Here is a 15,513-nt window from a genome sequence, read left to right as displayed (position 1 = left end):
ACAAGCTGGTTGACTTTCTAATCGCATGCCGTACCACTGCTCGAAGAAGCAGTTCGATTAAAGCGACCTGGAATAAATCTTATGGTCACAAATTAAGAGAGAAAGGTGCCTATAGAAAACTTTCTTTGATAACTGTATACTGCACTTATACAAATCGTAGATTTGACTTTCAAAGCAACCCTGGTAAACCCATTGGTCAGACTGTCTCCGCCAAGGTCGATAGATTCAGAGGAAAATTAAACACTGCCTCATGAGGCATGTGGTCCAACCCTACAACTCACATAGAATGGTGCGAATCAGTAAGATATTATAGTATCTTTTTCAAATAGTGGAATACCGCTCCAACTGAATCAGCTTTTTATATCATCTAAAACTTGATGTCATCTCTTGCTGCATAAGTACCTGCTCGAGTTTAAGTTATAATGATACTGAGGATACGGAAGTGTTTGCTTTTATATAAAACCATATATAAAATCGACGGAAACTGGACAGTCTGCCACCATTTTGCCCTTCTTGGAACACATCAGACAGGCCAAGTAGGTCGAAATCCCTAGCTAACTGTTTAGAATTTTCTTCAACTTTTCGCGTAACGTCATATGAATGGAATTTGTGCCCTTTCTATCTCATTCTACTTGTTCTGTTGTTATCCTGGCCACTATGTTCGCGGTTTTGCACTAGTAATTAATGAGTAAATGTTGGAAGCAAACTCATAATCGAGAGAAGTCAATTCGATTTACTGTGGATTTGCGGAAGGAAGCCGAGGATATTTCGAGAGAGAAAACTGAGTTTCTGAGGGAATTCTAGCTCAGAATTTCCATCAACCTGATTAATCAATGTACATTGACTAAAGACTGAGTGCTATGGTAGTCACCATTTATTCAAATGTCGTGTACCCATCTGAAAACAGCGAGCACACTACCAGATGAATTTGGTGATGCACCATCGTACAGAACAGAGCAAACCAAGTCTTGGCTACCTACAGGGTGTAACCTTAGCTTGGCCTACTGATAAAACAAGCCCTCAATCTAACTGAATTAGAAACCATCGCGTCGACTGTTTTTCCCATTCGGTTTTGAAATTGGCTAGTGTACCACTCTGGACACTGTCTAGCACACAACGATTCTCGAAGCCTCTTGTTGTAGCCAAGGTTGTACAGAGCACCCTGATTATTTGCTGTGCTAGATAGCCATACGTGCGTATAGACAGTAATTCGAGTCCCCAGACTGTCTTCACCATACAGTAAGAATTCCAAGTGCTTAGCTGGCTCAAGCTAATTTGGCAGTTATAGATTATTAGTTGGATACGTGGATTATCTTCAAATTAGCCACTTCTGTTCATTTCCAGCACTTGCTCAGTCTCGCGTACAGCGAGTTGCAAGGTGCAGAACTGCTTGCATGCATCGCTCAGTGCATGTGGCGTCCTTCATCCGGCGCCGGATTCAGCTGAAAAGCGCGCTGTGACGGGCTAAGCCAAAAATGGGTGCTACCTCGCCACTAGATATACAGTGGAACCAGCACAACCATTAACTGTTGAGCAAAATGTCACAAGCTGAAGGTTCCCCCACTTCGTCCGTCTTTTATTCACATCATAAAACGAACTTATTCCATCGTGTGTTGCTCTCTGATTGAAATAAGAGACGAGATCGAAATTCTTCAGGATAAAAAGGCCCCATATGCAAATGGGACCGGGTACTTACTTGCTTGTTGTCGAAGAACCCATCATTATCATCGTCTGGATCCAAATCATCGGGAATGCCGTCACAATCGTGATCGTGCCAACCATAGCGTGACATACGTTTGGTAAGCTCATGAAGGTCTTTTTCAGATTCGACTGAGAATCAAGTAACGTTTGAAAGTAGGTCTCAGTAGGACGGATAAATTAGGTGTCAATGACTGCCACATTAGCTAACCAAGTCTGTCAGTTCCAAACGGAAAAGGACGACGCTTCTCCTACAAAAATGTTTCTTGTAAATGCCAAGATTTTGTTAGGGACAGTGCATCCTAGGATATATCTAGACTTAAAAATAAAATGAATGCCTAGATGATTTTCTGGTGTGTCTTGTAAGTAGAGTGTTCTACTATCCAAAAATCCGTGCTCACCATCCTTATTTGGTGCCTATACTCGGTTTCTTTTTGACAATGGCACCAAGGGGTTTGTCAAGAACAATCGGTCCCACGCACATTTGATTTTATATTGTTGTATATTTACAATTTTTTACCGACCTGTGGTTATCGGTGTTATTCATGAGAGCAAAAGTGTGTCGCAAATGAATTTTCGGACTCGGAAATATTTTGTGATCAAATTTTGAGTTTCCTTGAGCAGGTCACTTTTTATACAAGTCGTATTCACCGAAATAGTTACTTCTGTGTGAAAGGCTTCTTAACATCTGGAGTTCCGGAATTGCAGTTCTTGAATCGTTAGGTTGTCTGTCTAGTGCAATGGGTTTCCCAGATTGTTACATGGTATTTTAAATTTGATTTTCAGTCTCTTTGTCGGCGATTCTACCAGGAATCGGTGAACTGGTTGTTCTTGTTAGATGATTGGAAAGGGAGCGACTCCCCTGCTTAGGCAATACTAATCGCAGTACTATTTCCCCTACTCATTAAGGTCATCAGCTGTCGGACTAACTATAAATTAGAACTTCCAGTTTTGTTGAAATCGGGAACAGTTTTGGTTCTTTATTCCTCATCTCCCCTTTCCTCTTCTTTTCTGCCCCTTGAGTAGCGTATGTCAAAACGCTTTACTAGTTGATCCATATAGACAAGGTAACTGGATGCGGCAATAAGTGGGTAGATACATAAGGCCAAAAGGCATCCGTCAGAGGACTATATTTCACTTAACTGGATTCGTTGTATGAGACTTGGAAGATTCTTGACCATGCTTCGTATTACCCGGGACGGGTGGCAAGTTCAGTCAGTGAAATTCGGCATAGTACCTATTAGTAGTAAGCACAAGTGATGATAACAACTTTACCACACTACTGTCCTTGCCAGTGATGTTAATATTGTTCTAAAAAATCTCACGTTAGGCTGTGCAAACATTCTGCTGAACGGAATTGGTGTTTCTTCTCTCTTGATTGTTATGTGATGTAAAATCTTCATAGCCAGCCTTTGAGCACTCTTCTAAACAGCAGCGAAATTCGTGTTACACGCAGTAGAACCATCAGTCTGATGTTGTATTTACCACATCCGTCTGAATCAGGCTTTCTCCATTTTTTTCGATTTAGCCACCAGATGGCTTCGATAACTAAGTCCAGTAATTCTGGGTTTGAATAACGGAAGTTCGGTGACGGTGGAGCGAAACCCAGCTTGTAAAGCCAAAACCCCTTGAATCCGGATATAAGTAGTATTTTTTCTTAAAACAACTGCAAACATTTGAAATATACATGAGGTTCTTTCAGAGTTAGTTGTTCACAACTTTCCTTCCAGCCAATGAGTGTGTGTATTTACTTTTAAATCACGCTTACCATAAACGAAGATGACCTACTGACCTATTCTAAGCATCTGAAACTGTTTACCCCGTTGAACGCCTTTTCTCGAATTTAGTTAGATTTTTTTATTTCACGCCTATTTGAAAACAGTCGCTTTGATAACCAGTACATAATAATTGACCAGAAAATAGTCATCCAACCTTCGTAGGCCTGCACTTTTGAACAGTCCTTTATCATTCACTCAACATCTGTATGGTACACACGTGCCTGCTACAAAACGAAAATAGCGCGCACGTTGCGAACTGATATTAAAATCGATGGTGCACTTTCTACTTTCCCCACTTTGAAATATCCACGCCCAGGCGGTCGTTCATCCCCAGCCAATCACAATCCCACTTTCTGTGCGCGGTGGAAACCAGATGCACGTAAGGGTCACGTGAAGTGAAGCGCACTATCGGCTGCTGTTCGAATGTGCTATGGTAACGATCGATACAAGGGTTATGTAAGTAGCTGGTCTCCTTGCACGTTTTAAGGTCACACCACCTTCCACCCTGGTTGGTATGTTGGGCATGTCCGGAAACGGACCTAGTTGCTGGAAATTGCTGTGTGTGATTTGGGGCTTCTTAAGCTGAAAGGTTCCACTAAAGAAAATGCCGCTGCGGCGTTTAAAGCTGTGCTCATCGCCTGACGTAATCGCTTCATTGACTCCCCTGGTGGCAACCTTAAATGTAACGCTTTGGGAGCACCTTTACTGTGTTTTTGGGCCTAAGATGCGATAACATTGTAGAACAAATCGTAAAACTAACAGGCACAAGGTCATGTCGACCTACAACTCTGCTAGTCCAGAATAAAAACAACAAAAACAATCTGGCAACAATAAATATCTACTGATAGCGTCTTGTTCCATTACAACGGTTGTAGACTGATCTACACACATTCTGTCGCTTATTCATAAAACTCAACTTTTGTCAAGGTCGTTTAGATTAACTTATATCAGTATGACCAAATGATATACAAATCCACAAATGAATAATTTCCTAATCACGTCGCTTTCGAACAGTCCACCTCTGAAAGACTGTACAAGGGATGCTGATGTAAGCACAATTTATACAAATCCTGCTCACACCCAGAATAAACAAAACAACAAAATATCTGGTAGTTTGACAGTAATATCTGCCCAATAATAACAGTAAATTATCCTAGTATGGACATTTTAGCATGACCACATTTAATAGATTCCCGTTGTGCAATAATAAATACTACATTCAATGTCACTTGAGTGCCTTTCGCTTTTAAGTAAGGGTTCCATTATTTACTACCCGTACATTCGAAGCTGGAGTACCGGGATAGAGCTATTTGCCGGTTTATTGTGTCCGATTAGTGTGTCTGATCACAAATGGAAACACCAACCACTCATGGCTATGAATCAACCACAAAGCTTCGTAGATAACGGTACTCTTTGGAAGCTTATTTGAACTTCAATCCGCAGAAGTCAGCTAATGGTAAACGACCAAACGTCACCATTTGTCTGCTATACCTTCAAATAATCCAAAATAAAGAGCTTTGGATATGTGTTCTCATTTGAAAACAACGCTGAAAGCAGAATCGAAGCTTATTTCTCCTTTTTATTTTCAATATACAAGCCACGGGAAGGAGTAATTTTCCTTCTATTTAGCAACAAAAGCTTATTTATTTCAACACTTGTGTTGATTTGCACTAGGATCATTCTTAATTTTTGTGGGGCCGTTAAAAAAATATATATGATGTATGTCAAAATACCCACAAAATGTTTTTCCTACAAACCCACTGTCTTTCAATGTCAATTTGAAAAGATCAGGAATTTGATCTCCATCTTCGTCTTCCAGCATGTCCGGGATGCCGTCATCATCGTCATCTCCGTCCACCTCGTCAGGGATACCATCCATGTCACTATCGGCTGATCGCTTCTTTGTCTTAAATCTGACTACGAATGCATGGTCAGAAGTGTCCACTCTGCAGTCGAGGATCCCATCTCCATTGGCGTCATCATCCTCTGTATCAGGAATCCCTGAGGAACAAATAAATACCAATGAACCAAGCTCCACCTGGTAATTGTGTGCAAGTGTCCAGCAAAATAAACTCCCTAACCAGAGCAAATTATTCCATACCGCGGACTCTCCCTCCTGATGGAAGACTCACTAGTTAAAGAGACAGTTCTGCTGGTTGGAGACTACTCATTGTAATCTCTCTCAGGTAAACACAAACATCAAAGCCGAAGTGGATAAGTTTGAGTTCATTAGAGAGAAAGACAGAGTTACTTCTTAAGATGGAAACTTTCAGTGACTTTCGTGTGCTAGATATTCAGGTCAAAAGGGTTGATTTCATGAGATTGTTCACGCGTTGCCTAGTTACACCAATAATGACATACGCCGCTGGTGACCGTCAGTAACAACTGAAATCCAATATATGGTGTTTTCCGATTTGGTATGAACAAACATAGAACAGGACAGGAGAAACGATGGCGTTGTTGTAAAGGGAGACGCTTAAACGTTTGATAGCGATGATTTTAGCGACATGGCAGTTAAGCCAGTCTCTGATTTTTGAGATTTTTCAGCCAAAAGTTGATCCCTTGTTTGTTCTGGAATTCTATTAGGCCAATATTCGATACTTCTTCCCCTCACCAAGGAATGATTTTGCCTCGTTAAATTTCAACTCAAGTTTCAACTTAACCTGACAGAATGTCGGACTGTATGTACCGTCATTTTAAGGAATCTGTCGAGAAACTGGATCTGAAACAACAGAAACATGCCTCAAAATATGCCACTCGGAAATCGGACTCAGTATAACTCTGTTGTTTATTTTGAACGAAAAGTAGGCATTCCTCAATTGATTTTCCCACCTCTGTAAGCCAAAACGTTCAGTTAACAGTGCACCGAATGCAGTACAAAAGGAGTAAAACAAGGCAACGGAGATAGTTCTAGAGCGCAATTGTAGGCCACAGAAACTAACCCGCTGACACCACGCAACCCTAAATAGTCCGGCTTTAGGAAGTTTCACTGATGGCCACCTCTGTCACACAGAATGCAGACAGGTTCACTTCTACATATCGGTAAGTCACACTTTCACGACTTCGGAAACACTTTATCACTCACCTATCTTGAATGAAACAATATTTATACGTGACTACTGATTAGCGTGAGATTATCTGAGCCTTCGCCGAAATCAAAGAAGCCTGAGTTTATGGGATCCTTTGACGTGAAGTTCGCTCGTCTCACAAGTCTATCAGAAAAGGACGCGGCTGAACGAACACAATGCACCATTCAATATCTGTGAAGACAGCCTTGAAGTCTTTTAAATCGGAAAAGCCGGTTCATCATGCTCTCAGACACTTTTACGGTGCTAAAACTGTTCACTCTTGCTTCAGACCAAACAGTGTCACTTAACCGTGTCATATACAGCTACCCATGGTAGGTGCTTTAGAACAACAGAGGCATTCAGTGGGCGGATTACTTTCTAACTGGCAGTGAATGGTGTCCGTACGGGGAAATCGACCATCTTCAGGTACACTGAATTTCTAAAATTCAGTAGCTACGCAAGACGCCTGAAGGGCCAGTTGAAAATTCTGTATATGATTTAGGAAGAGGAACTTGCAGTCATAACGAAACAATACCCAGAGTGGCATGGCCAACGTTTGAATGGTCCAGTCGAGCTTCGCCATCCGTACTGCATTCAACTTCACACGCAATCAATTTCATAAACTTACCATCATTGTCATCATCCAGGTCTACGTGATTGAGTTCTCCGTCCCAGTCAGAATCCTGAGTGCGATCCAGAAGGCCATCATTGTCAATATCCTCATCAATATCGTCTGGAATCCCGTCACAGTCATGATCGTTGATAGTGCCCACCACACGGATGTGCTTCTTCTTAGGAGCTGGTGTAGTTCTTTCGCGGAGTGATGAAAAGTGGTGCAAGCTCAAGTCGTCGGATGGCTGGTGTTTCTTCTCAGCAATTTTACTATGGATGGCCTTTATTGAAAGAGCAACTGGTTTCTGTTTGAGAGCATCAAGTGTCTTCTTTTTAGCAAATGCCTGTTTTGTTTTCTTGGCTACCGTCTGTTTTCCGTTAGACTTCTTTGAAGGCGCAGGAGTGTTTGTAGCTTTAGACTTTTTCGTTTGTACAGTCGGCTTCACAGCCAACAATTTTCGGGTGCCTGAAAAATCGTTTACATCAAAATATTTGTTGATTAAATGGTTATTTTACCATATGTTGAAATGAACAAGCACCACTGAACCTTTATCGGGGGTGAAATGAATTGCGAGCTAACAAGCATTTCTGGTGTCTAAAATATACAGAAATCCTGAATACATATAACCAGTGGAAGCATACCTGCATCCAAAGAAACGAACGTTATGTTTTTATGGTTCAATTTATGAACGACAATTAGCCAAGTTCCGGGAATCTTACATTTATGACGAGGATGATAAATAAACAAGCCCCGATTCTGTCTCGGAAGCTAGTCAACTGACGACTGACCTTGACCCCATTTCACAGCATACCAGATACATGGAATTAATGTGCCTGTTCCTAATAACGACTGACTGAAGATGACATTCTAACAAGTAAACCAGCTTCTTGCTTAATCACCGTGGTGAATTAGTCTAAAATCAAATGGAATCTCTTGAGTCCAGCCCGACATAATCATTCAAATGTGTCACTCGTGTTTTACTACATGGCTTGTGATTTATAAAATTTTCCCCTTGTCAGGACTCCTTCCGGTACAGTAGTGTGACTGCGTGCGTTCGCAATTGTTGGTTTATTATTCCATCCTTTGCTAAGTGCCACATGCGACTGCTTTCTCTTGGCTGGTGCAATCGTAATAAAAAGTGAGTAGAATAGTGGACAAACTTCAAGTTATTCCGCCATGGTTGATTATTTAAACAGCAAATGTGACCTTTATGGGGATACCATGTTATGTTGCCATTTCGGTTGTGCCGACGCAGTACACCTGGTATTTATGGCTCACCTTTGTTGTCCTGATGCAAACACAACTCTCAAACGGGACAAATACACCGATATCACTACGGGGTGTTGAGTACCAACTCATGTGCATTATTCTGCCACTCTGGTGGCTGATATTTAAGCTATTATTACTGGGGCAGTGCTTTAACTGAACGAATGCGCACAATCGTGGCACACTCACACAAATGATCAAAGATGGACAGATATGGACGCCACAACTTAAAGTGGACAGTGACTTTGAAGTCTACAAAATATGCTCCACCTTACATAAACAATTGACTGATATTCAGTATCTGTACACGAACAGTTCCATTTTTTTGCCTGCGCTTGGTGTTCCCTTTATCCCCGAGGAAAGTTCTCTTTGTAATAGGAAACTCGCTGTCAACATCAAACAGCGGACTCCCAGAGACGGTTGTCAGCATATTAGGATGGAATCAAATGGTGTGGATTCCTGGTAGAGAATTCAAAACGTTCACCTCCCTGTGTCACATTACCCCCATCCAGTCAGAAGATGGATTTTCCGAGCTCAGTAAACACGTCACTCTCCTCCGTTTATCTTAAAATGCCACAGGTCTCCGTTGCTGTAAAATGAATCCTTATTACCTACTGAAAAAAATGAGTGAGTCTGTTTGAGGGACGTAAATGTGTCCGGCTTCAAATTATAAAAAAACGATCCCCTGTAAGCCGTGCAAAATAGCGTCATTCAAAGACCCCTAAATTCAAAAATTGCACTGCTCTTTCAAAACTCTTAAGATGAAAAATTGTTGGTAAAACTCATCTTCATGGATGAACTAAGGCCTGAAAATCTACCTTTCATGCAAAACCTTTGTCGAAGAAATTTTTTATCATGTTTCGTGAATGAACGAAATCCCACGCACTTCATCCGTACGAAATCTAAAACACACATTAGAAGGGTTTAAATTCAACCAAACAGACTTCGCTGTGACTAGCCCAGATCTAGTCCCAGCAAGAATTTGGAGTGCATACTACAGCGAAAACCCCTCCATAGTGCATTGTTGAAGGGAATGCTGTCTATGGTGACTTCTTTTCATCTTTTTCTGTTTTAAACATTATAGACTGCATTTCCCGATACTTTTAGCCGAATTTCCATGCCTGCACCCATACTACCCTTCCTTTGAACTTAAGAAACGCAGTACTTGGGGTCAAGCTGAAAGGCCTCCAGGTTCATTACAAGCCCCTCGGGTTTAGAACGTCCTCCGAAAAACAACCCAGGCTTGACTGTTTTTGAGCGTGACAGGTGTCGACAGACTTCACCGCATCAAAATATGGTCGAAGAGCAGTTGAAGAGCAGCCTACAACATGTTCCGGTCTGGCTGAAACCCTGAGGTGTTACAACAAGTAAGGTTGTTTCACGGTTGAAAATACCTCACTACTGACCACACCGCAAGCTTCCGAAGCAGCGTGAATGAGATGTGACGTGGCTTATCCGTCTAGCTCATGATGGCTTGCCAGTAAGTTTGACTTCTCGTCCGTAATCACTTGTTTATTTTTTGACAAACATAAGACAGCTTGTTCTTTATCGTAAGCCTAAGAGTACTGTGCTGACAGCACTTGGAGTTGAAACGATCCACATCACCGTGTCCTGCGCTAGCGTGCTTGAGACTTGCGCACTAAAATATCTTACTGAATACGACGACTTCAACTTGTTTTATGGGGACTTGCTCTGGTCTCCTAGATGGTCTTTGGTCATGCAAAACTTTTTAGTGCAGCGGCCACAGCTCGGCTAATCCTACTGGGAGTTTGTTTAGCACTCAGTTCATCCAGTAGGTATTGGGTGGGCATTGAGTTTTACCAGAGGACAAGTCATGTTTTCTTTTCGGTCTAGCATTGCGAGTTCTAGAAACTTTTTTTCCATAAAAAGCAGTAAAAATCTCCAAAATGGTCTTTGACAGGGTTGGCAGAAAACAGAAGCTTCAGAAAAGTTGGTGCTTTTATCTGCAAATTCAGATTATTTCACCATAGTTTCAACGTTTAGCCGTTAAGATGGGACCAGAAACAGCGAAGGTTTCCACTTGCGTAGAGGAATAGTTGCTGTAGATGTTGGTACCAGAGAGGCAGGATAACACAAATTAGGGGTGGCGGCAGAGATAAACTGCATCGATCGAACTCGTTCACCAGGGATATCTCCAGTAAAGGAATACGCTATATGAAGCTGTTACCTCCATGACAAATTCGTACACAAATAATCCACTTGGAAGATGAAACCAAGTCAACGTCGTCTGACGACAACTTAATCGGGTGTGCTGAATGATTCCAACGTTCCCGGGGATGGTGGTAAGAACATCATATCCAGGTTAGTCTGTGGGAATTCGGTCTGTTCGTATATTTTGCCTTGTGATTGAACGCTGACCTATAACAGGGAAGAGGAACTTGAAGAAGGTGCTGCTCCCTTAAATGATCCGGCACTGTGTATGCTCATTTTCTTCGTTGCCATAAGTAGAGCTAAAGGAAACCTATGATTCTAACTTATTCGGGAAGTCCGGGAGACACACGAATCCATAGCACATGCATGCTTTTATTTGGAGCAATCTACTGTATTAGTGCAGGTATCACCACAACCGACCGTGCTTTCTGCTTACCGGGAGAAACCTCTATTACGGCGTGCATTCGTTGCCAAGATGAATAGTTCGGATCGTCAACATCCTCGTAATCGGATTCATCGTCCAGTTCCTCATCAACCTCATCATCCCCCTCATCATCTTCGATATCATCAATGCTCAGCGCTTTGATGGCCTCGTTTTCATCTGTTTCCTCATCGGCCTCTTCTGTACCGTCAACTGCTTCTTCAAAATACTGACTGGCGAGAACGCCTGGACTATTGGTGTCCATTTCTGGCAAATGACAGTCAGTTGCGCTGTCCTCTGGTTGCTCCAGTGGCTGTTTACTTTTTGTCCAGCTGACAAACTTTTCCAGTCGTCGTAATCCCTCTTCTTGCAGTTCTGGTGTCTCCAGTCTCTTTTGTTTTCCTGAGTTTCCTGAATTTCTGTTAATCTTCCTCTTATCAGTTTTCTTCTTGAAGGCCAACTCTTCTTTGTGTCCCTCCAGTACGACAGACGTTCCAGAAGTATCTTTTTGGAGTACCTCGCTAATACGCTGTTCAGGTTTTTCTATGGTGACGCTTTTGATAGGGCCTTCTGTATCATCAGCGATAATGTCATTTTCGTCGTAGTCGTGCTGCTGGTCGTCATCTTGAACACTTCTGTTGGTCCTATCTAGCTCTTCCTCAGTTTTGTCTCTCCCACCTTTCTGAAAGCTTTCTTCAGCTTCTTTGAATGTTTTTTCTAATCTACCCTCATCTTGCTTCTCCCCATCACTGTTTACCCCATCATTTTTTCCCTTCAATTCCTTCTCCACCGGTTTCACTTGGTTGTCCACCAGATCATAATTAATATGATCCTCGGTTGATTCGCCAGATTCGACTTCGACCTCAAAGCTATTGTCTTCTATTGGTATGATCTCTTTATACCCTCCAGTTGGCAACTCAACCTTGGACAGACCCTTCTTCCTTGTAGTAGAAGAATATATATTTGTTTGTGAGACAAACGCCCCGTTCCGTTTAGGTTTTAGAAGACGCACTTTCGGTTCTGTAAAATCCTCTCGTTTCTGCTTAATGCGCCTTAATATGCGACATTCGATATAATCACCAGTCTCACCTACTACCTCCAGACCTGAATCTTCTTTGTCATCTTCTGATTCCTTGTCATCATCGTATAGATCCTCTCCAAAGTGGTCCTGAATCAACTGATGACTTGATGGTAATTGCAATAGACGGCGACATGTAGGACAGTTTTCCTTATCCTGAAGTAAGAATGCAATGAGATCATTTAGAATAGAAAACATGTCGTTGTTCTCATACAGGGGAATGAAGAAATGTGGGCTTTAAAGCATGTGCTCAAAACTGTTTTTACTTGAAAATGACACATAGCCTTGCAAAACAGGTGGTGTTTGTATCCTTTAGAGTACGAAGATCATTGGAGTCTGAACGGTTTCAACGCCTGAACAGCTAACATTCATAATATAAAGTCTATCATCAGGCCTCAAAAGTTTCCACTTGGTAAGCACAGTTAACTTATGCACAAGTGTATTCCAGCTCCAACCATTTTTGGATATATACTCCGTGGGAGTGCGTGTTATTTTCCGCAGTTTGATGTGAATTGTAGTCTTCTTTGACCTGGGTTCATTAAAACAAGTCCAGTATCATTAGACGCAATACACTACTCATAAATTTGCTGAAATTTTTTTGACAACCTGCAACCGGTTTTCTCCCTCTTGAGGCTCATCAGTCGGCGCAGTCCCCATGTTTCCGTCAACCTTAGGTTCTCCTTGAACCCAAGTTGCATGAAACTAGCGAAATACATTCATTTTGAAGCAAGTTTGGTGTTGCAGGAGACTCAATTAGAACCCAGCTGAATCTCTCGTTCATGACGTTTTTCAAGCAAGTGCTGCACCAGGTCGCCTCATGTTTCAGTTGACACAATGTTCGAGGTTTCGCGATACATTGTATAGACGTAATATACGACCCATATATTCCCTAAATCTTTGCGAGTGTTTGCTCGATCGGCTGCTGATTTTACAGCATTTAAACGAGTTCCGCACTGTTGCTTAAAAACACCGTAAACGAGAGATTCAGCTGGGTTCCAGATGAGTCTCCCGCATAACCAAATTGGCTTGCAAATGAGTGTATTTCGCTAGCCCGACAACTTTAAAAACACAACTGTTAGTCATAGGTAGTCAAACCGTGTTCAGAAACCATCACCAGTGTTAACAGCTCGATGGACGTTTGATGAACACCCAAGCAGAATTTTACAAAATCCACATTCGGTGTGAACGTAGAATCCCAACGTCCATGCGCTGCTCCTAGGTCATCAATCTCAAGATATCACTACGTTAGTGCATTTGATCAAAGCGTAGTTTCTCAGCAAATAATAAAATGTGAGGAGAATTCTTTGACAATAATTTACAACAGGCTTTGGGGTCACTGTATATTTTGTGTCCACACAAAGAAAAGAGAAGAATATATTGCGAAACCCGTGATAGGAAGCGCGTTCCTTTGAAAACACCCAGGCCTAACTCACTGGCCTTCATTCCTTTCTCCCAGGCTATGTGTTACCCGAGTTTCGCTAGTCGGAATCCAGAACAAAAATAGTTGATAACCACATACGCGTGGCACGTGCTCCAACCACCCCGATCCGAGTGAGTTGATGCACCCAAAGAACAAAGAACTAAAAGGCTCATTGTCTGGTTATTCCTAAAGTGGCCATTCCATGAAATTGGCTGGTGAAAATTACTTTTTCATGCACTTCTTTGTAACACCTATAGGTCACGGGAATCCAGATCAAGTTTATCGCCACTAGCAAGATCGCCCTCAGGAGAGTGTCTACCCGGAGGCCCCCCTGAATCACATCCCCATAAAAACAGCCCCTCAAAAGATACTCCTTGGGGTGAGCCTCTTAAAGTGAGGCAAATTTTATTGATTACAAGAGTGGTGCAGTTAAATTTCAGTTAAATTTTCTCTCAACTACTTCGTCTTCCTCCTTAAAACAAGATGGTTCGAGTAGTCTCACTCTTGCCAGATTGCTGCATTTTATTTCCTAGAGGGCACTTGATTCATCGGCTATGGTTCATGCAGATACACAGTGAGTTTCGATTTTGAGGATAGGTTTGATTTAATGCAGTTTATCTGTACAAACCACTCTCAGAAGCCAAAATTTTCACAACGCTTCACTAACTGCTCACGCAGCTGAAAGAGCTCCACCGGATTTTATCTGGTAGCAAGGAAGAATATTCAGAGGCTTAGTTTCATATCAGTCCCTTGGCTTGCCTAACCAAGAGTTAGCTAACTCGTCCGTTCTAAGACTAGTATTTATCTCTGCACTCGCCGTAGGCTTGGACCGTTCATACTTCATGAATGGCCACCAAAGTATCTTGAGTGACTTGTGGGATACATTATACGGAATTTACCGTGAACAAGCATACGGAGTTGCACTACAGCTGAACCTACCCTAATAACGGCACATGGCAGATAGTAAATCTCAGTATGACATCCTCCCTGGTTAGGGAATTTTTCTTACTAAGGTGACTATATTCGCACGAAAACTGTTTTATTTTCCACTAAAAGGCATGGCTGAAACCACACAGTTTTTCACATACCAAGGAGGCACCTCAGTCTCATCCCGTTTGTCTCGGTTGCAGGTGTTAAGTGTACGTTCAAAGCTGAAAATTTTAGTCTTTTGAGATTTACTTCTGACCAGCTGATTACAACCTCATTTTGTGCTAGAAGCGGAAGCATGATTGCCCATCGTTGAGTTCCTTCTAAAAATTCTAAGTCACACAGCAGCCGTCCAATTCAGTTCCCCGATTCTTCGGCCATATATTCCTTAGGTTATTCAGCTGATGGTAGTTTTTCTACAGTTTACGTTCATAACCGTTTGCCATCGATCTAGCCATGAACTCAAAAACGAGACGTGTCAAATGCGTGACCACCTGAACACAGTAGAGCTAAACGGCCTAGTTACATTGCTTTTAAAATTCTCATTTTAGCATCTACTGCATCATTCCCAAATTTACATTCACGCGCAGAAAAAATAACTGTATAGGAGACGGAATCAGCATTTCTGACACTGTTGATGAGCTGAAAATGCAACCAATCAACCGTCTGGAAATTATCAATACCTCATAGGGGCAACCAGCTGAACTCGTGGCTAATTCTCAGCTTTATTCTTCACTTTAAAAAAGCACAAATTCTTTGGAACCTACAAACTGGTGACACGCTTCTACGAGTATCTATGCGTAGTTATGAATATCCAAATGAATGTACTACGTGACCAATGGCCCTTTCTAACCGTGTCTTTTCATTCCACCCGTGTAACACCTGACTGAATAAACAATCCCTAACAATCCAGTGTGCGGAGCATTGAAATTAATTCATGCATCTTTCGCCAACCAAAGTTATAGAGTATCAAGCAATCAACTCAGCATGCGGAGTCGAGTGTTCCTCCTTTCTACTGGTTCATGCACCAAAGATGTTACTGAGTTTATCCTTGCTTACTACGCGAGTGGTA

At 42.0% G+C, this 15,513-nt stretch overlaps 1 protein-coding gene across 1 annotated transcript in view; it reads right to left on the bottom strand.

The window, feature by feature from the left end:
* T265_15515 (hypothetical protein) overlaps window positions 1–15,513 on the bottom strand; it is a gene marked incomplete at both ends in the record, with an annotated part of 91,484 nt that overhangs the window by 56,251 nt on the left and 19,720 nt on the right. The window contains 4 exons of the mRNA XM_009178464.1: window positions 1,697–1,830; window positions 5,238–5,477; window positions 7,173–7,622; window positions 12,106–12,250. Of these exons, the coding sequence (XP_009176728.1) occupies window positions 1,697–1,830; window positions 5,238–5,477; window positions 7,173–7,622; window positions 12,106–12,250 (969 nt within the window). The remainder of the gene's footprint in view (window positions 1–1,696; window positions 1,831–5,237; window positions 5,478–7,172; window positions 7,623–12,105; window positions 12,251–15,513) is intronic.

Source organism: Opisthorchis viverrini (genome assembly GCF_000715545.1).
Source record: "Opisthorchis viverrini unplaced genomic scaffold opera_v5_563, whole genome shotgun sequence".
NCBI classification, from domain to species: Eukaryota; Metazoa; Platyhelminthes; class Trematoda; order Opisthorchiida; family Opisthorchiidae; genus Opisthorchis; species Opisthorchis viverrini.
The sequence above is the reverse complement of the archived record's forward strand: the minus strand, read 5'-3'. Positions and strand labels throughout refer to the sequence as shown.